The sequence below is a fragment of the Barbus barbus genome (genome assembly GCF_936440315.1).
Source record: "Barbus barbus genome assembly, chromosome: 12".
Classification (NCBI taxonomy): Eukaryota; Metazoa; Chordata; class Actinopteri; order Cypriniformes; family Cyprinidae; genus Barbus; species Barbus barbus.
In genome coordinates, this window is record NC_136740.1 from 19,046,406 (window position 1) to 19,071,863 (window position 25,458).

At 37.4% G+C, this 25,458-nt stretch overlaps 1 protein-coding gene across 3 annotated transcripts; it reads right to left on the reverse strand.

The window, feature by feature from the left end:
* Positions 1–657: 657 nt before the first annotated feature.
* On the reverse strand, positions 658–23,952 carry LOC306877729 (disintegrin and metalloproteinase domain-containing protein 12-like). Of its 3 annotated transcripts, XM_079429666.1 has the most exons (24): positions 23,398–23,952; positions 21,472–21,566; positions 16,464–16,540; positions 16,305–16,383; positions 16,134–16,210; positions 15,649–15,856; positions 15,492–15,557; positions 15,205–15,276; positions 13,455–13,624; positions 13,286–13,370; positions 13,053–13,201; positions 12,802–12,979; positions 9,171–9,263; positions 8,885–9,080; positions 8,680–8,788; positions 8,256–8,451; positions 7,022–7,099; positions 6,798–6,909; positions 6,566–6,713; positions 5,430–5,538; positions 3,997–4,062; positions 3,791–3,871; positions 1,935–2,089; positions 666–1,836 (listed from the first exon to the last, which is right to left on the reverse strand). In XM_079429666.1, the coding sequence occupies exons 1-24, from the start codon at positions 23,564–23,566 to the stop codon at positions 1,767–1,769; spliced, it is 2,838 nt and encodes a 945-aa protein (XP_079285792.1). In that variant the 5' UTR covers positions 23,567–23,952; the 3' UTR covers positions 666–1,766. The 3 variants fall into 3 exon arrangements, 2 of the variants coding, with proteins under 2 accessions (XP_079285793.1, XP_079285792.1); XR_013784897.1 differs by lacking the exons at positions 3,791–3,871; positions 3,997–4,062 and having other exon boundaries at positions 666–1,179; positions 1,262–1,836; XM_079429667.1 differs by lacking the exons at positions 3,791–3,871; positions 3,997–4,062 and having other exon boundaries at positions 658–1,836.
* Positions 23,953–25,458: the final 1,506 nt, after the last annotated feature.

The following is a 25,458-nucleotide window of genomic DNA, read 5'->3' on the forward strand; positions in this document are numbered from 1 at the left end:
TCTTGTTTTCTGATAAATTGATCATGAATTTATGATTAAAGCAAGAACAAATATCTGCCAATGGCATACAAAAAAAACAAAAACATTTTCGTTCCCCAGTGACAGATATTTGTTCTCGTTTCAAACATAACATCACTTGATTTTGTTAAATTTCTCAAAAAAACAAGATTTAATATCTTCATCATCTCAAGTAATTGATATTTTAAATGGAAAAGACAAAAATGGTGAGAAAAAAATATTAGGTACAGCATTTTAAGTCCTGACTCGAAGAATTTAAAAAGTTTAAATGTTACAAGATGTTTGTCTTTTTAAGGCCTTAATTTTTGGAAGATATAGTTTATGCGAGTTGTAGGTGTGAATGCAGTATCAAATGCTCTGGTTACATAACATGCAATAAAAGTCAATAGTGACAAAGGTGACATTACACAGCAGCATATCTCATTATGAAGCTTGGAGCATCATTCTATTATCATCGCAACCATAAACTTTATATGGCCCACTCACCACCATAAAAGGAGGTGATGTCACATCCCTCTGTGATTTTACGTCTTAATGTTGCTTGTTAGCAAAAGTTTATACGGTCGTAACCTGTGTGATAAAGCTAGATAAATAAAATATGAAGATGATTCTGGAAAAACAAGACAATCAAAACTGCATGCATGAATCAACTGAAAAAATAAATCCCGTGTTTATTGCATTAAAAATACTGCATATGTCAAAATACACTTAAATATACCTTTTTGTTTTGATCGAAAAGGCGATCTTCCAATCAGCCAGCTTTCCCCTGCAGCAGCATTTACAATCACAATGAATTGTCTTGATACCGATATAAGACATTATTTTACAGTAAAGACTTTACAGAGAACATGTGTGTTTGTGTCCAGTGCTAATGTCTGTACTGAGACCAGCTGATGTTCAATGGAACACCGGACAGAATTTACTGGGAATTTTCAGCTCTAGAAACAAAGAGTTCGGAAATTCAGTTTTGGTGCGACTGTATTAGAACAATCATTGATGAAATGTTGTGTGGCAAAGTATTTAGGCACCAAAGAGATTCTGTAGGAAAAGATCAGATCAGGCAAATTGAGCATGCATACAGCATCTCAGAGAAAGACATCAGGACTCCTTCCTCAAGGCATCATCTCGTCATATCCTATTTCCATGCGTTGAACTGAGCATCTGAATCACAAAAGGAATGTACATCCACTTCATGTCAACTTTTAAAAGTTTATATTTTTTGTCAAGTTCTTTAGAATTATACCATTCTTTCATCTTCATTGGAGTCTGTAATTTCTCAGATAGCCCAGTGAACCTCAAAATGAGTTGCAATTTGAAGTTCTGATCCAGCTGCAGAGCAACAGAGGTCTGTACAGGTGTTAATGCTCACCCTGCAGAATCAAATCTTCACTCATGGTCAGTGCAAATAGAATTGTGCAAGTCTACATCACGTAGTGTCCCACAGTGGGTCCCAAATGGCAAAAAATCTTTTGCTTGATCATTGCATTTTTGTCTTGTTTCCCAGTAAAAATAAGAAGCCATAAAAGTCCTTAAAATACATTTACATGAGAAGGAAAACTGCATATCTCACCCTATTATATATATATGGCATAAATTATACCCTATATATTCTCTAAAAATAAATCTTAATATGTTATGCAGTTTTTCTTCTCAAATGTATCTTGTTTTAATGACACAATTATTTTTTACCATTAAACAAGACAAATGTAGTCCATAAATTTGCAGCTGGGTCAGCGTTTCCTTCCTGACTATACTTGGTGAGGAGCGTGGGGTTTCCCAGGGTACTGCTGTCTCCGTAAAGGCGGGTGAGGGACAGGTCTGTACATAGAAATAAGATTTTATCAATTACATTTCCATAGACAATATCTCTTGCCTGTTGTATAATATTACAGGGAAAAAAGCATCAGTTGTCTCACCTGGCAGGAGCAACAGCTGATGCAGAGTTACGGGAGTAAGATGATGAAGATGTGGCAGGTCCTGGATGTCCCAGCAGTGGGGGTGGATGAGGGTGGGATGAAGGATCCACAGGCAGTGGTTTCTTAGGAACCGGAGGTTTGGGGGGAACAGGGTTCTGAAACAGGATGAGGTCATTCAACTTTTTTTGTCTTATAAGTTCAATTTGCAATACACTATAGATCAAAATAATGGACTAAAGGACAGCACTGAGAGAAATAGATACTCTCAGATGTATCAGAAAAAGAGCTGATTAGTATTGTTAATAGAGAGTTACACTTTACAAGCTGGTGGCGATACCTGTCGGGTAGAGAGGACAGGGTCAGGAGGGAGAGGCTTGCTGGGTGCAGCCGGTCGTGTTCCTGTGGGCTGGACATACAGTCGCAGATGCAGCCATGTGACAGAGAAAGGCAAGTGCTGGGTGAGACTATCTTACTGTGCCGTTTTACTCAAATCATTGGGGATCAATCTATTCCACCATGATTTTCCCTTGATCACAAAAGTAATTTGTCCAAGACCAGATTGAATCATAGGCCATGCACTGCACAATTGATTCCTCTGATTCATCCATGCAAAACATTGGTCAAATATCACTGTTTTCACCTTGCAGAGAAACTGGGAGAGATAAAACACATGCTTTAAATATGCACATGGGGCAAAGCACTGTACTAAGCTTGAGCTAAGGTTAAAGTACTGTTACTAAAGTAAGATTAACACTGTTGCTTTGAAATCACCTACTCTCGTATAATGCTTAATACATAAAGTATTTCTGCATGATGCATCACAGAATAGTTTTTACAAACTAGTTATTAATAGTGATGTTATCCAACTTTTTACTGGTCAAATTTGATTGTGGAAGGTGATAATATGTATCTAGTGGTAAAATGAGCACAAATGTAGTCTTTTTTATTTCTTTGATGTTCAATGTTTCAATTAAGCTGTCTTCAGGTGTGACAAACTGTTTAAAATACACATAAATAACTATTTTATAAAAGCACTGCTTCTAGTGTTGGTGTAAACGTATATTAACTTTTTTCACTGTTTCACACAAGGGCACTTGGTTTTATACAACATTTTAAAATTAATCTGAAATAATTTAATTTTGAAATGTTTACGTTTTTACATCTATGTTTACATCTTTTAATTTAAATGTATTAAATAATTTATTTTTATGAAATTTTTTAATTCAAATGTAAATGTAATTTTAAAATGTATTTTACATTTTTTTATTAATTTTAACTTAATTTTGTACTGAACTAATTTAGCTTTAATTTTACTAATTTTTGATGTAAATTAATTCAGTAATTTCATCTAATTTCCATCCATCCTTTTTCAAAACCACTAGGGTTGTGAGTTAATTTTTGCACTTTCATACAGTAATTAATAAAAATTACTATATGTGATTGCTTATGTTGTCTGTTAATGAATACAGGTTTACAAATCTAATTAAGGTAAAGCTATTAAGCATAAGCATTCAAGTCAACTGAACTTAACTTACAACTGGAAGTGCACATTATGATGAATTAGATGTCAATAAAACATTTTCTTTATGGTGATATTTTAAAATATTCCAGATTACATATGACCTCTTGCTCTCCCCCAGTCTGATCTCACTCCATTCACTCCCATCCGCATGCACAAACCACCATCATCTTACTGTTAAACCCAAATGGCACAGACAGCAACCCACATGCAACCACACGGAGACACGGACCACAACTAGGAACATAAAGTGAGTTTCTAAAGGTAGACACTTTGGGCCAAGACACAATAACAGACACAGCCATACATAGCAGCTAGCAGCAACTGCTCCCTCTACCTTGCACTGCATCTTGCTCTCTGAGGGGATGGGGTCAGGAGGGAGGGGTTTGGTGGGAGGGGCAGGCCAATGCCCCGCCAACTGAAGAACCAGAAAGAGCAATAAAATCTGCATTGATTTGTGTATATCACACACTGCTATATCTACCAGAACACCTCTGTACATCTCTGTTCCTCACAAGCTTTGTGAGCAGCGATGAGATTTACCTGAGCAGGTTTAACGACAGGATCAGGTGGAAGAGGTTTAGTTGGAGCAGCAGGCCTGTTTTGGACCTAATAATAAGACAAAAGTGTTGCGGAAGGGCTAGTAGAGAGGGAGTGAACTTTGATTGCACATGCATGTTATCATAAGGAAAGTTAGCTGGTTTAGGCATGACATAAAGCCATTGGCTGGTATTGTTACAGCAGCAGAAGGAGTCTCGGTGAAGTCCAGTAACTGAGATATTTTTGAAGTTTATGTGGAAACATATATTCATGCAGGGAAGGTTGTATGTGTAACATACAGAAAACAAAAACAGTGGCTGTAATTTTACTGCATCAAGCACTTTTTTGTAATTTTTCAAATCGATGTTTGAGTCACCCAGACCAATTTTGTTATCCAGGTGAAAGGACTGTGACCTCAATAACCCAAACACTGTGTGTCAGCCCTTAATAGCCTTAATTCACCTTTCAACGGACATCTATAACTAGGATTTTGCCTCTGTCCTACTTACTGATAAAAAAAACAATAATCTACCACAGAGATACATGATACATTCTAGGGTTTGATCATTACCAGAATGTTCACTTTGATATGATACAAGATTCTTATCTCAGTATCTGTACCTTTGGCAACAATTAAACAGCCTTGGGAAACTGAGAATGAGACTAGAGCTGTCAACAGATTCATATAATACATTCAATAATATAAAAATGATTTAACTTGTGTTATTTACATTTTTTACTTATTTTACTAGTTTATTGGTTAAATATTTTGTTTAAATATTACTTTAGTTCCTTAAAAAAAAGTGTTAGGTTGATTCATTTATGTGCTATTATCTCCTTTTTTGATTTATAGATGAATTACAGAATTTACACTACTGTACAAAAGTTTGGGGCCAATGAGTTTTTATTTTTTCAGTGAGGATCAAAACTGATCAAAAGTGACAGTAAAGACGTTTGTTATTTTCAGCTTTTCATTCAATTCTTTTGCCACTGTTTTCAACATAAAACTGATTATTGAGCACCAAATTAGCATATTAGACTGACGACTGGAGTAACTGGATTGACGGTTCCAGATGCTGAAAATTCAGCTTTGCCATCACAGGAATACAATACATTTTAAAATACAAAAGAGTTATTTTAAATTGTAATAAAATTTCACTATATTACCATATTTGTGATCAAATAAAAGCATAAGACACTTCTTTCAACAACAAAAAAGAAATCTTACAGACCCCAAACTATTTTCTACCACGATCTTCTTGCTTTGTTATTTCCCCTCTCTGGACATGGTGACCTCACTGTGAGCTCATTTTTGTATTTCTGCACAGACTCTCAGTAACCCTACACCGCATTATAGAAGACCGTGCTCCAGTAATTGTATCACCGAGCGGTGCTCTGGAGCAGCACTGTTGTTCTCTAGATCAGATTTACTGTACCTTGCTGATAGCCTGGGTGAGAGGGATGTCGCTCTGGTGGGGCCACTGGTACCTGAGCGGTTGCACCTGATCTCCATTTCGAGCATTTGCAAGCTCCATGGCAGGAGTCCTGTGGTGAAAATACAACATCTTCAAAATATAACACTCAAACTAATGTTACATTCTTCAGCATAAAGAAATGATAAATGATGAGAACTATTTGTTGCTGGTCAACGTTACATAAATTCATAAAAATAATATCAGAGGGAATTCATGTTAGAGAGCAACAAGCATCTCACTATCTAAATCTACTTCACATACTGTCGTTTAATAGGGAACTGGAGAACTGTGTGAGAAATACAGCTAGCAGGGAGACACTTAACATTTAAAACTAAACAAACATTTTTTTTCCTCACTGAACCAGACCTCTGGTGTCTTAAAAAATGTAAGAAACTCTTATGCTGGAAGTACTACAATGCACATAACCAGAGAGGAGCTTGTCAATGACAGCCAATGCTGAGCCAATTTTATGATTTTCTTTAATAATTTTATTGTCATTCAAAGCTCCTGCTGGTGAGAGACAAATGTTCAGCTACACAAGTATAGCGACTGCTACCACATGGCTAGTTTTGCACCACAAACTGAAGCTCCACATTCAGAGATACCTCCGGTTTTCCTCTTTCACACAGTATTCAATATAGGCCACCGAGACCCCACTGCACCGTGGGTAAAACACAGTAAAATAATATCATTAATGATTTATAATATGATCTTTGACTGTGATGAATGATCTTATCTTTTATATGACATTAACACCTAAGGTTGTAATTTCTGTCTGGCTGTTGTATTTTTATGGTACTGGTGTTTTTTTTTTGGTTTGTTTTTACAGTATGTCTGTGCCAAACTCTTAGAAATGTACTCTTTGTATTCATTTTGGTTTAATTTGTTTTAAAAAAAAACTTTTATGTGATTTTTAATAAAAATGCAAATTTAATGTGGTGTAACCATCAAGTAAAAAGTCCAATAGTCCTTACTAGTATCTCTCACGTCATTTGTCATTGCTGCTTTAAACAGGCTGAGTAAAGTGAGATAAATTGCTTTAATAAAGTACATCATCGTTTAACCTCTGTGTCATTCTGTGTTTTTCCCAGTCTTACCGACTCTGTCGGCTCTTGTTGAAGGGGTTGTGCCCGAGGTACACAAGGCCTCGTCGACAGCGGGGGAAGCGGAGTGCGACAAACAGCAGCGAGACCGGTAACACAAACAGGAAAATGACCAGTAGAGCCACCCGTGCAGGATCTGAATCTGTATACAGACAAAAACCAGGCTAAACACTACCACGCCAATGTAATCAATGTGATGTCTAATGAAGCAGTGTGTGTGTGGTACCTCTGGGCTCTCTTGCAGGGCCGCTGTCCACACTGCCACCGGTTCCAGAGTATCTGCAGTCAGGAGGAGCCCAGCCTTCATCACAGTGACAGTTCTTATTACTGTTACACACCTACACAAACAAAGGCAAAAACTGAGAAAACTGAGAAAAATAATTGCTTTTAAAAAACTTTAAAATGTTTATAAGTCTTTGAAGTGGCAGTGTCTGCTCCGTCCCTCCTCACCCCGTGACCATTGCACTTCCTGCGGCATTCCTCAACACCAAACATGGACACGTCCCGGCACTTTTGGTCTACACATGCCTGAGAAAACAATGTTAGAATAAATCAAACATGCAATAAATTTAATAGATTTCAAATATGTTTAAAAAAATACTCAGAAAATCATGTTTTTGAGAAATTCAAACATAAAGAAAAGCTTATATTTAAAACTGCAACACATTTGAACTGTAATTATCCAGACTATGTGCCATATACCACATTAAAGCTGAGATTCTCCCATTTTCAGTTATATAAAATGGAAGAATTTATGGGAAAATTCTTTAAGTTTTGTAGAACAGGTCCATTTATTATTAGCATGTCCAAAAAACACAAAAACATTGAAACGAATGGGGGGAAAGACAAGAGCTTGAGTGTAGCAACAATTACAAGTCAATTCACTGAAATTATTTGTATAAGGTTATTAGTAAAATGAAATAAAAGTAAAAATGTCATTAATACATAAATTAAAATATGAAATTTAAGTAAATAATCTAATTTATGTCTTTGAGCTATTGAGCAACTTTTGGAATAAATCAGGCAATACACAAAAAAAAACTAAAGAAAAATTAATAATCAAATAATCAAATGTTAAAATAATCACTGTACAGTCTTTATTGTAAGTAGGCCTATTTATTTTAAATAAACTGATTATTTTTAGCTACTAAAATTATTCACTCAAGACCATTAATCCACACAGAAATCGGAACCCGGCTAAAGTCGCAGTTTTCTTGCCTTTCCCAGCACTGACATGATTTTCGCTCTCGTGAATTGATATTAAGGTCTGTTTGCAGTTTCTAATGATAGAAAAGAATGATATGAGATTCAACAGGTGTTTCTGCACCTAAAGTAAAGAGATGATTGAAATCAGTATTTAGGAAGCAAACCTCCGGTATTTTTTTGCACAAAATAATAAAACATAGTGTCGATAAAGTTATAAATTTCAGCATTTATCATGTTAGAAATGAAAATTAGAGAACTGTATCTCGAACCCACTGATATGATCTATCATTTAAAGCAATAAACACAAATTATCTATTTTCGTCATTTTTGTGGCTATCGCAACTTTGACGCTCTTTATCTCATGAATTAGATTATGTGACTTTAGCCGGGGTTTCACAGATGGGGTCACAAATGTACAGTAGAATTTCCATATTACACAATTGACAATCCTAAAGAGACACATTTCATGGACACTTACCTTGTTGGGCCCACAGGCCGTCCCCTGTGACACCATGGCTGGGTCCGAAACATCATCACCCAGATTAAAATAGGCACCCCGGCAGGTAAAGTCACTCTGGTTCAGTTTGACCGTTGTGGTCAGAATCTCAGCGTTGGAGCCCAGCAGAGGACGCTCATTTCCACCCTGACACTGGATCCTACCACAGTGCACATTCCTAAGCAAAACAGAGCACATTAAAAACAAAGATTACAATCATATTTCCATAGGGTTCGATGTAACTTGATATAAACAACATTACAGCACACTTTTAGCACATTTTGTTGTAAATATGCTTCCACAGTTTGCAAATAAATCACAAAAGTTGGTTAATAAACATTTTAGGAAACAATCATGATCATGTCGGTGCTTGAAAGTCATCAGATTCCAAGCTACATGTCCTCACCACTTCAAACAGGGGATATAGGAACCGTTGGGCATCTGGCCACAGTTTCCGTATTTATTGCCCTGCTTATTCACAGAGGAGAAGCAGATAGGTGGAGCGTGGGTGGAGTCTTAGAGGGGTGGAGAAAACAGAGATTCAACCACAATAAATCTAGACTCTAGTTGAGAATCATCAGATTCATCATTGTGAAGCATGTGACACTCACTCGGTCCCCAGAGCATTTGGCACTGCTCGTCCAGATTGGCACACACGCCGCTGTAGCAGTACGAGGACCCGTCCTTGCATGACTCTCCGTTCTGCAGAAACACATTAGGAGGACAGTAGGGCGACGTGCCAGTGCAGTACTCCGGCAAATCACACTCTCCCAACGGCACACGACACACCGACCCGGCCACACGCAGCTGTTGGGAAAGAGATGGATGGGATGGAGTGAGAGAGAGTGCCATTACCTGCGCATGTTTAAGTGTGTAATCATATGCACCTTTACAAACCTTGCAGTTCTCACAGCAGATGCCATCAGAAGAGCACTGGGCCCCGGGAACCAGTTTACACGTGCTAGCATTGCAGCAAGAATCATTACATTCCTGAACACACACACACACACACAGACAGGAAGCAGATTACAGAGGTGAAGAGAGCATTACTACATTTATTTGTTTTAAACTCCAATAGTCTGACATGTTCGGATCACCCTGATGATTAAGGGTGGGAAGTGTTTGTAATCTCACAATTCTCGATTGATTTGATATAGTAAACTACTGAATTTTCTCGCAGTGGGTCAAAATTGCATTGCGGAGATAAATAAAAACAGATAAGTCACATCGGTTTAAATTGTATTATATTAAGAAATAAATGTAAAATACTAAATAAAACACAATGTTTACAAACATTATAAAAACTATATTCTTAAGTATAAAACTATATCTTAGTTTGTTTCCCTCACTCCACAACAAATCCTTCAGAGTCAACAGTATTTAGAATAGAACATGAATTAAAAATATATAGCAAATATAAATTATATTACCATTGTAAACAATATTTATTGTAACCACCATGCTTAAACAAATATATTTTAAAGTGAAAGATGATAAAAAATGTGACTGATAATCACAGAGAATACAGTACTTTGTTTTTTTCTGTCTTTCATTTCTGGATGGCTTTGTCCGATGTAACTCTCAATTTTTTTTCTAACCTTATTAAATGTATGCGTCAGTTTTGTAAAATTCTTACATTTAATCAGTAAGCTCACGGCACAATAAATTATGCACTGCTCTCAAAGTTGACTTCCACCTTTTTTGTTCCAACAACTTTACATTATTAAAGCTGCAGTCTGTAGGTTTTGCCTCTTTGTCACCATCTCTGTTTGAAAACCTGGAATTGCAGCTCTGTGCGGAATTATCTTCCAAGCGTGGGGTTGTGCTCCGGCACGGCTCCAGCGCAGATGAATCTAATGTTTTGAGGAGTATGTGTGTCAGTCTGTCAGTCACCGCACCGGTGTGGATACTGTACTCAGGAATCACAGATTCTAGCCTACGTCTTTTCACAGTACATTGCCATCTGAACAAGTAACAAGTCTGTCACGTTTGTTCTGACCAACTAAGGAAAAAAGCATTACAATAAATTGCACTACCAATGGTGATTAAATCTAATGATCGGTTAGCTCATATCACATCTAACTGCGCAAATTATTCTTGTAGAAAAAAACATGTAAATCCTGTCAGCGACAGCCAGTTTAGTTTTACTTTTCGTTTTGAAAAGCTTGTTATCTTTGCTGTTTACCTCACGTTACGCTATGGAGGCTTTCCTTAATTTTTTAAATATTATTATTTATTTTATTCCTCAGTGTTTGCTAAACATTCTGTAATTTATTAGTCGGTATATAATACAGCATATGATGTGTCCTATGCCGTGCCTCATCTTATTTGTTTTTGTTAATAAATGTTATGCAAGCTAGTGTGTCATTGTAACATACTGTTTTATTGTTGTTGTGCTTTTTAATTAAGAATAACAATGAATCCATCTTTTATTTTAGGGTGCTTTCACACTTGATTCACCTGATTAAGAGGTGGTGATGGCGCAGTGGATAAGACACATTCCTTTGGTGTGAGAGACCCGGGTTCGAATCCACTGTGAGACACCAATGTGTCCCTGAGCAAGACACTTAACCCCTAGTTGCTCCAGAGGCGTGCGACCTCTGACATATAGCAATTGTAAGTCGCTATGGATAAAAGCATCAGTTAAAATGAATAAATGTAAATGTTGATTCGATTGCCTGGTCTGAATCCAGTTTGATTGCTCCCCCTCCCACTGGACTGTGTTCATATTAGTTTATTTGGGTCCGAACTGCGGTTCGTTTGCGTCATCAAGCCAGCAGATGTTTACCCCGTTGCTTAGTAACGACGGTGCAGGAGAAGGCGGCAAAATGCATAAGATTGCTCTCTGCACTTTTATACTATGTTTACATTTTTGAACCGTTCGTTTTGTTTACAAAGCTTCAGTGCATAACGACACTTACGTCTGTCTTATGAATGTACTGCAAATGCTCTAAAGAACGCTGAAGGCAAACAGAAAGGAGACATACAGCTCACTGCTTGTAGCGCTTCAGTCAAGCTTGTCAGGAAAGGGAGTGAAAAACACAAACCTACATTTTTATCAAATAATATGCCATTAATAGCGGTTCACTTCCGCGATTTGGTACGATTGCATTCACATCAGCAGCGAACCGTACCGGAGTTCACATGAACCATACCCCAGACCACCCTTTTTAAGCGTACTCGGGTACGGTTCGCGGGTGCACACCTGAGTTCAGAAGACAGCAGGGGCGGACTGGCCATCTGGCAGACCGGGCATTTTCCCGCTCGGCCGACGTACTTTTTGGGGCGGGACTATACATCTTCTCATACCATATTTGTCTGATCGGCCCATAAAACTCTTAGCAGCCTATAGTTTTTCTGCATAAATAGTTGACGGCGCTGTGGTCTTTGCGGCTGTTTAATGTATTTGTCAATACATTAAATGTATAATGCTATGTGAAATTTGGACAACTTTATTTGGCAATTTATTTATTAATTATGCTATGTGAAGCGGAAACACCAGCAGGGCTGAATGAGACGCCATGTCACTCTCTGACAGCAGGTGGCGTTTATGGAACAGTGATACAGCATTTCCTTGGTTGCCGCTGTAAACTGTGCATGTTAACACTCATTTAAATGCATTATACAGAGGCAAGATGAAAAGAAAACGCCATGTAAACTTTCTGAAAACAACCAGTTCCTCTCAGAAACACATTCATCTAAAATGCAATATTTAGGATTCCTATATTTCGCGCATCATGAATCTTGTTCTGCCTGTTATGGTATTTTCTCCTCTTAGCGTCCATCTTCAGCATCTCTAGCATCTGTTAATGGCCGTTTGCAGAATAATTATAATAATAACGTAATATTTCCACACAAATGGCATTTGGGAAAATGATTGCAGTGCAGTTTGTGTGCACGGAACAGAAGATGCTCTAAAATAAAACAAAAATGGCCGGACGAACAGGTGCATGTACTCCACTGTAAAAATGAAATATAGATTAATCATTGTTAAAACTACCAAGACGGGTTTTTTATACTTTTGTATGCATTTGCCCATTCAGGCGCAAGAAAGATGCTGAGAGAAACTCAATTCAGGGCTCGCGCGTGTCAGAGACGTGGCTGTCTGTGCGCGCTGTTTAAACAGAACACAGCCTGCCAGTAGAATGGAGTTGACAAACAAAAATCCCTGATATTCCATAACTTGGACAAATAATATATACAATTCCCTGACTTTCAATGTCTGGAATAGACCTTTTAAAATTCCATGATATTCCAGAATTTCCATGACCTGTGTCCTATTTTTCTAGATATTTTAGATCGGTCGTGGGCCCTGTCTCTCACCTGGTTGACCATTGATGGCAACATTGCTCAAAAATTTGCCCCATGTATCATCAGCCTAAAACAATAATAATTCAATACATTTTGTTCCACACAGGAAAGCAAGTCATACAGATTTGGAAAAACATGAAGGTAAATATCCAATAATGAAGCTGTCATAGTCACTTGAAATAAAATGCTATAATTTTTTATAAAGGCGTTTTCTTACATCAAGCAGGCCGCAGTCACACTCCTCTCCTTTCTCCACATACAGGTTCCCACAGCGTGGACCTCCCAGAAGACTCTCTGGCTGAGGCACGTTAAACAAACACATTCCACCACCGTGCAGGAGACTGAGAGAGAGATCCCGTTCACTGCAGCTGCTGAAGAGCTGACCGGGCATAAACCTGCACATGGGAGCATTTACTGCGTACTGCACGATCACCAGCACTATATTATCAGACAGTCACAAACGCTCACCCAGTGGAGGGCTCCATGATGCAGCCCCCAAGCCGAGGCTCGTTTTGGCACTGGCAACGCCTGTCGGCTGTATCATGACTCATTCCCAGGTTGTGACCCAACTCATGTGCCACCGTTGACGCCACACCTAACACGCTCACCAGATGATCCTACAGTACAGGAAACATGGGTTAATACTAAAGCAATTCTTTTTAGCGCATAAAGGCAGAAATTAAACAAGAGATTTCTCTCACCACATTCACTCCTCCTGACCGATCTTTTGAACACATGGAGGACTGAGATGCCATGCCGACTGTCGTCCCATCAAATGATTCACCCCTAACATATAAAAGCAAATTATGATTTACCATATTAAATCTGATCAGCTGGTGCCTATATTTTCCACAATGCATCTAGACCTACATGATAAGCTGCGCGTTGTCATGCCGTAGTCGTGGTAGCAGCTCCCTGGTCCTCCAATCCAGGAAGCGGTTTAGAGTTTCAGTGGGATTTTTATCCACTTGAATTTTGTCCTGGTCACTCCAGATCTCCAAACCCAGCAGAGCCACACGTACATTCAGTGGCCGGTAGAACTGAGACAGAGGAGCAGACAGAGATTTAGACATGTATATGTACTTCTGTACTACAGTATGTGTAGTGAAAAGCAGTGCTGTTATTAAGCAGGCTTTAATGCCTATTTTAGATTGTCTGGAAACTTTGGCTAAACTAAAACTTTGGCTTCTAAGTAATTTCCTAAGCCTTAATGAGAGTAAAACCGAATTCATCTTGTTTGGTTCAAATGATCACTGTGTGCATAGTCTCAGCCCACGGAACGTTGGCTAAACGTCTGATGCATATGGCACACTTATCTGGAAACACTTCAGTCGTCGTCGGATTGGTTGAATTATACAGGATTTCCGGGAGACGTGTGTGTCGCGTTCTTTAACGTTACGCCTGGAAACAAAGATGCCGTGGCGCCAAACCACCTCACAAAAAAAGAAAGCCGTCGTGTTTACAACTGTGACGACGAGCGCTTATCAGGATCAAATAAACGCTGGGTTTTCAAAAGTATGTGAAATATTTAAGGTTTGCAGCATAGAATCTTTAAAATACATCCGAGAGTTTCACACACTGGTCTGTTATTGTGGTGACATTTCCACGCTCCGAAACGTGACGCTGAACGAAACGAACTGTGATTGGTTGTTTGTCATGTTGGTCAAACGGCCTCATGGGTGGGGCTTGGCCAATGAAAGCTGCCATAGATTCCAGACCTTCAGCCAGTCTTAAGGTCTGGCTATGCGAGACTACTGTGTACATGAATTTAAAACTGAACTTCTTACTCCATACACCACTACATGTTCCAGAAACCTAGGTGTTTGGTTTGATAATAATCTTAAATTTGATAAGCAGATAAGTGCTGTGGTCAAGTCCTGTTTTTATCATCTTCGTCTCTTGACGAAGGTGAAGCCATTTTGTTTCTAAAGAAGTTTGATGGTTATACATGCTTTTGTAACATCTCGATTGGATTATTGAAACTCTTCGTATATCGGTGTTCCTCAGTCATGTGTTTTACATCTGCAGTTGTTGGCCCTAAGTTGCGGAATAGTCTCCCAGTTCATATCAGATCTGCCTTAACTTTATCGATTTTTAAGTCTACTCTTAAAACGTATTTATTTTCCATGGCATTCAATATTCCTTGACTTGCTGTGCAATGATTCTCTGTTTTGGTGAACCTCATCCATTTTACAGTGTGTGTTATAATCTTGTTCATCTCTTTTATTTGCATTCTTTGTGCAGCACTTTGGTCTGTTTGGTCGGTTGTTTTTGAAAGTGCTATATAAATAAACATTGTATTGCTATTATCAACTAAAACTATAACTAGTAACAACTGTTTTCATACAGTATAAATATCAGATGAAATACTAGAAATGTAGATTTGGCAACTGACTGAAATAAACAAGTGGACATACTAAATAAAACGTGAATAAAAATAAATTCCTTGATTGTGACCTACATGCTTTGAAGATTTTTTTTTTTTTTTGAAAGAAAGGAATTAATAATTTCAATCAGCAAAGAGTCATTAAATTGAGTGACAGTAAAGACACTTATAATGTTACAAAATATATCTATTTAAAAGAATTGTTACCGATTTTGATCAGAAAATAAAACTTACCCAGTCTACTTGGTTTGCCACATCCAACATGCGGTAGATTATGGTTTTATTATTCTTCTGATAATTCAGATACTGTGAGGAAGAAATCGAGAAAAAAAAAACAGACTCAAAACCGAAACCTTTAATATTTAGATATTTAGACTGTAAAGCAATTAAGAGTAGATGTGATGCAGTAAATTTACCAGTAGAGGGAGCAAATGTCTCACAGCTCTCTCTATCTCTCTCAGTGTGTGTGTGTGTGTGTGTGTGTGAGAGTGAGAGAGACAGAGATTCCTCTACTCTCTTACCTCTTTATGATCCGCCACCAGCACCAGCTCGATATATTTGGTCTCTGAAAGAATGTCTCTCTTACTCTGTCTCAACAGCAGAAAAGGATCATGAGAACAATCAAACAAACGCACATACCTATAAATACACTACGCAGTAAACACACAGCATGCTCACCCTGTGTGTGTGTGGGATGATCTGAATGGGAGGAATAGAGGTATGTGACACTCCACAATCTCTAGACTCAGATGTTTGCGGATGTGTTGGGTAGATCACATGCATCCATCCTTCTTCCATTTCTCCACTTCCTTCCTCTTCTTTTTCATGCTTTGCTTCCACAGGATGCAGCTCAAAACTCAGTGTGGCGTTAATGACTATCACTCCCCTGCGGAGAGAAAAAGAAGCGTCATTACTAGCATCATTACTAACACAGACTGAACATCATGTTAACACATACCTCTGATTCAAACAAATGGTAAATGTATATTCATTATTAAATCAAAAGTAATGGTAAAGACTTAAATTGTTAAAAGATTTCTATTTAAAATAAATACTGTTATTGCTAAAAAGTCACAATTTTAGCAATGTTTAGCAATGACCATAATTCAGTAAAATCTCTCACAAGAAGTGATAAGATTTGAAAAATAAAAAGCAAATATTACCGTAAACCAGAGCAGGAGCTGAGTACCACACGAGACTGAGGGTAACCTTGCACTGAACCATGATAGTAACAATGCGTCTGTCACAGAAACAGATTGACGTTAAGTTGCATAAATAACTGCAACATTTCAAAAAGCGCTGTGAAATAAAGGTGTACAAAGGATTCAACTCACCACTGGGTTCTCCTTCATGGACACCCCAGTTCCGTTTGGCAGATAGTAGAACACGCTAGGCGGCTTTGGCAAAAGATCTCTGCAAGCAGACAAATGTTCAGATATGATGATTTATGTAACTTCATTAGATGCTGATTACACACACAAGAAATGACTTACTGGTTTTTCTCCAGGTCCAAGATATACAAGCTGCTTCCCACTTGTAAACCACATTGCAATCTGTCAGGGTGACCATTCTGTAGAGAATGAGAGAGAGACAGATTTTATGTTACAAAGAGATTATTTGAATAGTGAATTTCTTATAAACAGAGATGTAACAAGTCCTGTTATCTCCTGCCTATTATCCACCTCAGCAAATAACTATCTTTATTCAGATCAGTACAGATGAGATCATGTTTTCTTCATGCAGAAATATGCACAAACAAAACATATTTTGTGTTAAACCTGTATTTCTTCATTTCTAGAAACGCTTTTGCCCCACTAAGACCCAAGTATCCCTTTATTCACAAAATTAAGTTTTAATTAATATAATGTTAATAATTATTTATGCTAGATCATACATCACATTACTAAATAATGTAATTTTATTAGTATTACTGAACTAAAAAATAACAGAGAGTACTGTGAGTGGAAAACAGACACAGTAGCACATATATTCTGCTATTAAAGTCAACAGAAAGATTCTAGACTAAATATTAATTATGAGTTAATCTATAATTGAATCTGCTGTGTAAGTTTAACAAAGCAGAAAGAAAATCTTTCCAAGTACCCTGAACTTGTACACACACCTCTGATTTGGAATCACTGCATCAGCACATGGCCAGAGGAAAAGATGGCTTCTCTGAGAGGATAAAATAGCTTGATTTTAGAGGGTGAACTGGGCTATAAACAGACTTACCCTCCTCCATACTCTTTCAGAGCCTTTCTCTCATCTCACTTCCTATTCTAAGCACCTTTTCCTGCCATTCTATCACATCCCTTTGGCTTGCACACACATTGATAAAAAAGTGAAACCCCACTCAGCTTCCTGTTATACCGCTGCTACTGTTTCCTGCTTTTCTCCAATGTGCTAATGAGAACAGCTTTCTTTATTGACCCCTTCTTCTCTCAGCCAATAAAAGCAGTCTATCTGACTTCTAACTGGCCTTTCACTTTCCCTGCTAGTCAATGTAAGTTAGACATCGCTCACAGCAAACTGACTTTGAAAGGAAAGGTTACATTTGATTTATGTGCCTATTTTTCTGCAGTTTAAATTCTCTTTCTTTAAAGGCAGTCGTGTATTTGTAGATGTGAAGAACAAAACATGATCAAACAGTAACAAGCACACACTTGATGAAGTGCTAAAGCCACATTAGAGTAAAGATGAAACACTTCAGAGCAGAAAAGAATAAACAACCAAAAAAAGAATCAAAGAAATTATGAGAAGTGATAGTAAAAGTAGAGCCAGTTTGTAAACTTTGCTGAAACTGCATTTTTAGGAGACTTCCAACCATGAGTGAAGGTCAAGTTCACTCTCGAGAGTATCTGGATGTAGCTCAAATAGACGGAGTAAAAATACTGATTTTGTGATACTCCTGATATTCGTGAATAGATTCCTATTTTTTTTTTCTATGGTAGTATTCCTGCACTGTTCTTCAGCAGCAGTGCAACCTAGCTTAAATCTACAGCCCCGGCAAAATAAGTCATATTTCAACCCGGAAGTTTCGCCCAATAATGTCATGTTGTCCACGTGGCTATGTGCAATGTAGAGTGTTGACCGGAAGTCCAAATTACAAACAAATGAGTTTTATAAACAGGTTCATTTTGGTGAATCAAAAACATACAGAGCAACCACAAAGCCAGATTCACGAACAAATAACTTGTTTGAACCGGCCTTTTTAATGAATAATTTAGAATCACTCACAAACTCATCTATTAAATAAACAGCAACTAAACTAGATTCTGTTTAGTCTTAAAAAAAAGTGTTTATGTCAAGATAAAGGATTCTTTAATAAATTATAGGAATAACTGAGAATTTCTTTCATATGTAAGCAAAATATAACAACATAACAGACTGAAATACTCAAAAGAATCACAATCCTGTTCAATCGTGATTTTGTGAATCTAGAAGTTGTGAATATGAATTGAATACAGGATATCAGGACATGTATATCGATAGCCAGTCCTAATCCTAATAATTTCCTAGTTACTTTCTTTTTTAAATCTAAATTCATATGTTATTATTACAGTCTTACATTGATGTAAACTAATATTAAATTGCTTTTGGTAAGTATTTAAAGGCTGCATCACCAACAACAGTAGCTTAATGTATAAATAGTTGTTCGGTCACTGGTTTCCTAACGTTATTTTCCCTGCCTGCATGGAAAGCTGGAAAGAACAGTTGTTTCAGAGGTGGAGCAATTTATTATTTTTTGATGAAAAGTTACAATGACAAACTTTTCCCTACATAACATGAATCCGCAAAAGCACCAGGGATCTGAATTAGGAAAATAAACAGGGTCAATTTTGATTTCATGCCTCAAGTACAAGACGGTTGTGCTGAAATCCTGGATGGATGTCAGACCTCCTACAGCTCTCTCAGATCTCATCCAGTCTTTTGCTAAAGCTTTAAATGCTCTTAAAGATCTTGTGGAGTTGCTGAAAGGTGAAAGACATCACAAGAGCATCACTCTCTAAGCCACATCTGTAGTCATTTACTGAGCTGCACAACACACCCATACAAACACTTTCTCTCAAGATCGAACCTTTGGGCTGTTCACAAAAACTGAAGCCCACATTCAACCATCAGATACTGTTCCAGCATTGTTCAGGTTTCCTACAAATCCACAGGCATCTATTTGTAGGCTATACATTTATTGCTATCAGATGGTTCTGGTGAGCGCCTTTCCTATGAACTCCTGGGAACAGACTGCAGTTCACTGGGAATGGGTGGATCGCTGCTCTCTGAACAACCAGGGCCAAGTCAAACTAGTGGCTGAAGCAAAGATGAAAATGAGGGTGTACTTTTCAGATCCCATGTACTACCCATGCAAGAAACAAAACTGGAGGGTTTTCATTTACTTTTGGTCATTGTTTTGTGTTTAATATTCTGAAGCAAGCGTGTGAGCGAAATAAGTTTGGAGGTGGAGGCAGAGCGGAGATCAATATTCAGGCATTTTAAACTCCAAACTTTTACAAAACGCCTGCCACTTCCATCCTCAGTGTCTATTCCTTCATACCTGATTAAGATTTCTTTGACTGCAACACATTACACAATATTTATTTTTATTTTCTCTGGCCCTCTTTTTTTCTGTTTACAACATTCTCCTGAATCATTGATATCTTAATGACTTCAAAAGACTTGAAAAATACCATTTACAAACCCCTTTTTTGATACTGTTGTGGTACCAAATGGGCAATAACTGTATTAAATAAGCTTTTTGTGTTCTCTTAAGGAAAAAAGGTCATACAGGTTTGGAACAACATGAGGGTAAGGAAATGACAATGGATTTTTTTTTTTGGCAAACTATCCCTTTAACCACTCCATCCCTGAATACTCATTACTGCTTCGCTCTCTCTTTCTTTTCTCTGCCTCAGCCAATCTGTTTTTCCCTTTCTCCCTCTATTCTGTTATTGCCTCTGCTCCGCCCTTTCTCCATTTCTCCCCCTCTTTATAAGCCTCTTTTTCAGTCTGAGGTAATGTCCCCGAGCACATGCGATGACCTCAGCAGCTGATGAATGCTGGGTGGGGTACTTTTACTGAGGCTAGCTGAGTGTGCCGAAGAAAAAGAGCGTAAGAGAAGGGGAGAATGGGTGGAGGATGAGAACTGCACCAGAACTCACGGTTTGTCTGTGCCTTAGCCCATACGAGCCCTTCTCATATGGGTTTGGTTTCGATTCTTTTATTATTAATATTATTATTATTAATTTCTGTAATTGTTTCAATAATAAATGCAATAACATTTTGAGACTTAACTGATTCACTTCTTTTTTGTAAAATACCACCGACAAATATTAAAATGTGTATCTATATCTACAAATTATCATATTAATAACCGTAATATCAGTTCTTGGTTCATGCAGTCAGACCTGGACGTGGAGAAATTAAAGACATGTGGTTAAGTAAATAAGTGATTCATAAGAGTTGGTGATTCACTAAATATAAATATCCTATAAGAGCTAGAGAGACTTCACTGACCCCTACATATTTTTTTAATCTCTAAAACATAACCGACTCATCATTTATCACACCATTATGTTTTTGATTTGCTCATAAAAGTCATTTTTATGAAAACTCATCATTAACTAACCCTCATGTTGTTTCAAACCTGTATTGATTTCTTTCTTCTTTTGTTTACAGTTGACTTCCACTGTATGGACAAAAACGACATGTCTCAAAATAGATTTAGAATGACAAGAGGGTGAGTAAATGATCTTCATTTTTGGGTGAACAATCCCTTTAAGCTATATAAGCCATTTTCAGGTTTTAGATGAGATGAACACACTCTCTAATTGCCATATTAATATAATTTGAGTTCCAGTAAGTGGGTGGTGGATGGCTTGAGGACAACGGTTTATAATCAACAGACTGTTTCATTGGCACACACACACACACACACACACACACACATACATAAATACGCACACACACCCAAGCCATCATCCGCCTTTCCTCTCCATGGCAAAACAGGCTAAAAACAGACCATCGTTGCCTCATTTTCTGTGATTCAACCAGGCACAGAGGGGCTGTGTATGACAAAGCTTGTAACCCAGGGAGCACTGTGTAATATCACAATGTTGAGAGAAGAGACAAAGAGAATAAAATAAATTATGAGACTGAATGAGTAATTAAAGGTCAAGAGAGGTGGGTTTGGTGACTGTATCTGTACTGTCCTGGAGGGAGAATGTAGGTGTGTTGAAATATTCAGCTGGAAACTTCCTGCCATAAAGTATAATCTGAGAAGAGAGGAACTAGAGGCAACATTAAGGGGATGGACACTTCCTGTGCAGCTGAGAGCAACTCTGAAGTCATGTCCTGCTAAATTCCCCCATTCCACACACACACACTTTTATTACTAGTTCCAGTAAGGAATTTTATCCACACAGGCATGAAATGTCAGTGTACAGTGATGCCTTTTTTCTGTTATAAGACATATTTCACAGAATATAGAATAAGAAAAATACTCACCTGTAAAACATCACTCAGGCTTCTCCTAAGTCCATTAACAAAAGCAAACGGCCTTGTCTTTGCCAGAGGCTTCGAGTCTCTTCTATGACTTGTGACTGTAGGAGATAAAGAAAACTAGATTTTAAACTATGAACTGTTATAGACAAAAAGTGCCTATTTCCCTGGTTAATTTCAAATGCTTTTGGTATCTTAACTTTATAACAAGAAATTAATTTCTAACCAATCTTTGCAAAATTTATGCATACAACAAAACCATTCATAGCTACTTATGCAAAACAACCTGTGCTTAGAAAAAACTTGTTGTAGTAGTTTTTAGTAGTAAATTTATATATACAGTGCTACATAACATATTGTAGGGTCATGGTGAAAGGTCATAGCATGCCATGTCATAACATGTAATGTTAACAATTAAATATATATAGAATTTTATACAAAAAAGAAAGAAAGACAGAAAGAAAGAAACTTTGGTTTTATTGTGAAAGAAAACCTTTGAGGCATTTATTTCATACTGCTTACTGAAAATGGGTCAGAATGAAAGAAGGGTTAATCCTTTCAACTGAGAAAAGCGTCTTTTTTGTAAATGCAACCCAAATACTTGGGTAATCACTGGTTATTTGTTTGGCTAATGTTTCCCAAAAATTCCCTGAATGTCAAATTAGGTGAAACTAACACAGACAGTTTTGTTTCTGTTTGTAAGATTTTATCTTCCGTTATTTATTGTGAACCTATCAGTTACAAAGAATTAAAGTTGTGTTGATGAAATTTTGTGTGTGTTTCATCTAATAATGCAGGTTCATCTAAGGGTGCTAGAACAGTTTTGCTCAAATGCACACTCAAACACCTAACAGGAACACACTTGTGAGTAAGAACCACTATAAAGGCTAGCTGTGTTGTGAGGGCAGCTGTTGTTTTGTCTGTGACTGACAGCTGTGCTGGAGCATGCATGTACAGCACTGGTTTGCAGGGCCTCTAAACTGGATCAGAAGCACCAAATACAATCTGGTCGTTCTGGCTCGAACAAATAGCTGGAAAAACCAGCCAAATATGACAAAAAAAAACTTGCAGAGACAACATTATAGCTCTAGGATTCTCAACAAACTGTTTAATTTACTTGGAAACAAGTCAGAACTGGAAAACCTGAAGGGAATGAGCGAGCATTTTGGATGTGTGATGGCTTTTATAGAATAAGCTTCCTTTCCAGTAGCCCAGATCGAAGAGCAATTATGTTCAAGAATGAACAGTCCAACATTATACAGTTTGAGCAGTTTACAAACATTGAGCTTGTGATTAGGTGGGTAAATGACAGGCTGCTAAGCAGACTATAAAGAACCGAGCCTGTGACTTATCTGGACTAAAATAGCTGAGCTGTCCGCTGTGTTTCTTTGACTGTTGTTTTTTTTTCTACAGAAGAAATATTTTGGGTTCCCCAACGCTTACGAAAATTAACCATGATTTTAATACAAATAAAACCAATAAACCATAGTCACTGTAGTTAAACCATGGTAACCACTGATTAATCATGGTTTTGCTACACTAATAGTTTAACCATGGTATTTGTAGTAAAACTGTGGTTATACTATACAAATGGTAGTCAATACGCCAAAAACCATGGTTATGTCACTTTTACTATAATAAAATCATGGTTAATTTTCGTAAGGGAAGTAACATATTAGTGAACAGTTCTTAAAGGAACCATTTTTCCCTTTAGTTTGAAGAACACCTACATCTATTATTTAATGAACAATGAAAAGGTTCCGTGAATGTTCTTCAAGGAACCATAGAAGCCAATAATGTTGCTTTTTTCTTGACTGTTTTACAAACAAAACAGAGCATTATGTTAAGCTTTAAAAGCAAATGTATAATTATGCCTAACTGCCTTGATGCAACAATTACTCAATGCAATATTCAAAGCAGAGCATCCCATACCATTGTGAAAGGTTATCCGTGCGAAGCTGCTGTCATCCCTGTTTAGGGTCAGAGTGGGGGTCCCCCTGAACATCATGAGCGGGGTGCCTTCAAACAGAAGAACAGTGACGAGAGTTCGCCAAAAACACCTGAACAACTGATGATGGTGCTTCATGATCCAGTGACGCATTGATCTCTCTTCTTTGAATTCAAGTAGAGAAGCGGATCAGTACACTTGTTAAAAACAGTCACGCTTATCGCGGTCAGACGATGTCACACGTGAAGGCGCACCTGGCCATTCACCTGCTGCTGGACGCAGAACTGCAGTCCGTTCTGAACGCGTGTCCTCGGCCCAGTGCGAGTTCTGTCAGGGCAACCCACATCCTGCTGAAAACCTCAGTTCTGTCCCAGCAATAACAATGGCAACTCTATTTCGCTTTGAGATACAGAGGAATCGCCTGTAATGATCACCTTGTAGAATAAGCTTTCTCTATGAGGCGGATCGCATAGTGCGCAATCCGTCCGCTCGCCAGTGTTAAACTGAGGCAGTATAATCGCATTTCACTCAGTGTGTCCAACCAGATGGGATTTCCTCTTTCGCGTTAACTCTTTGCTGTCCGGTCCGGTTCAAATCTTTGCCAGAGTGATTATACGCTTGGTTCTTCAACAGCTGGAATAGAAAAGAAAGATCCTGGGCGTATGATCATTGGAATGGGCCATTATTAACTATACGATTAAAGCTGGGGGTGGGGAGGTACTAAAGGACATCAAAACAGGATTGGGAAGGTCTGAAATATATACAATTGTGCGTTTTCAAACAATTATCCGTGAAAGTTTAATTGCAAGGTAAACAGAAATCGTGAACTATAACAACAGTAGCCATGCACTTTCCGATTAGCAATACCAACAAAACATAAGAACCATAATGTAATTATTTAAGGCAATTTACAAGTGTATATATCAAAAGGTGTTTTGTTTAAAAGGTTTGAAGATGACTTTTTTTAAAGGTTGCGTGAGATGAATAGGGGACTTGACCCCCCCCCCATTTCAGTTGTGTAGCCCACACTTAGCAAACCCACTGAGCAAAAGTAAAAGAGCCAGAATGAAAGTTCTTATGACGTCTTCTGGACGTCCACAGGTTAAAATTGAGTTCAAACGTGGTCATTGTGGACGTATTTTCAGCGTCTTATAAGGTAAACTGCAGTCTCATTTAGACGTCATTTATACTGTTTCTAGACAAAATAAACACTCTTAGGCTGCATTCAATTAAATCTCATGTTTATTTCAATATAATTCCTATTTTTACTTGTAAATTAACTTAAAGACACTGTGTTTGTACAAAAACCATGAAAACATAAGAAACTTCACTCCCCACATGAAAAAAAAATATTATAGTAATTTATAGTAAATACTATATATATATATAGTATATTATAGTATTTACAAACTGTAAATAAACTGTAATAAATGCTGTAGTATACTTTAGTTTTTACTACAGTAAACTGTAGTGTATTGTAGTATAATATACCCTATAGTTGTAGAAAACTTAGAACAGTTTTGGGTAAAGTAATTTGTTTATATTACTATAGTTGTTATATTACCACAAAAACTATAGAATTACCACAATAAATTAGTTCAATTACTTTACTATAGTATGGTTTAAAAACACAATAGTATTCACTATAAATTACTATAGTATTTTTTCATGTGGGTATACAGTGGATAACAATGAACAAATAACAAACAATTTAGTTTAGTTGGGTCCATACATTATGTTCACCTGTTGGAAAAAACTGGGGGAAAAACTCTCCATTTTTTTTATTTCAACTGCAATTAACATAAAATTCTTAAAGATGGTATTCTTTATTCATACAATAGTCAACTGTTCATGTGCCGAAATAATATCTGCATGCACAATAATGAAAAGAACACACTATGCTATGCAAGGGTTTTCAAACTGGGGTTCATAAAAAAGTAAAAAAGTAAGTAAGTAAAGTAAGTAATTAATTAGGCCTATGTTTTTAAACATTTAAATATGACATTATTTACATTATTTTAACACCTAAATGTTTCATAAAAGTA

What these genes read in the sequence shown, in the direction of transcription:
- LOC306877729 (XM_079429666.1), bottom strand. Translation starts at nt 23,566, where the DNA reads ATGCGTCACTGGATCATGAAGCACCATCATCAGTTGTTCAGGTGTTTT. An exon ending in TGGCAAACCAAGTAGACTGG is followed by an intron (nt 13,625 to 15,204) that starts GTAAGTTTTATT and finishes CCTCTGTCTCAG; the next exon opens with TTCTACCGGCCACTGAATGT. An exon ending in GGTCAGGAGGAGTGAATGTG is followed by an intron (nt 13,202 to 13,285) that starts GTGAGAGAAATC and finishes CCTGTACTGTAG; the next exon opens with GATCATCTGGTGAGCGTGTT.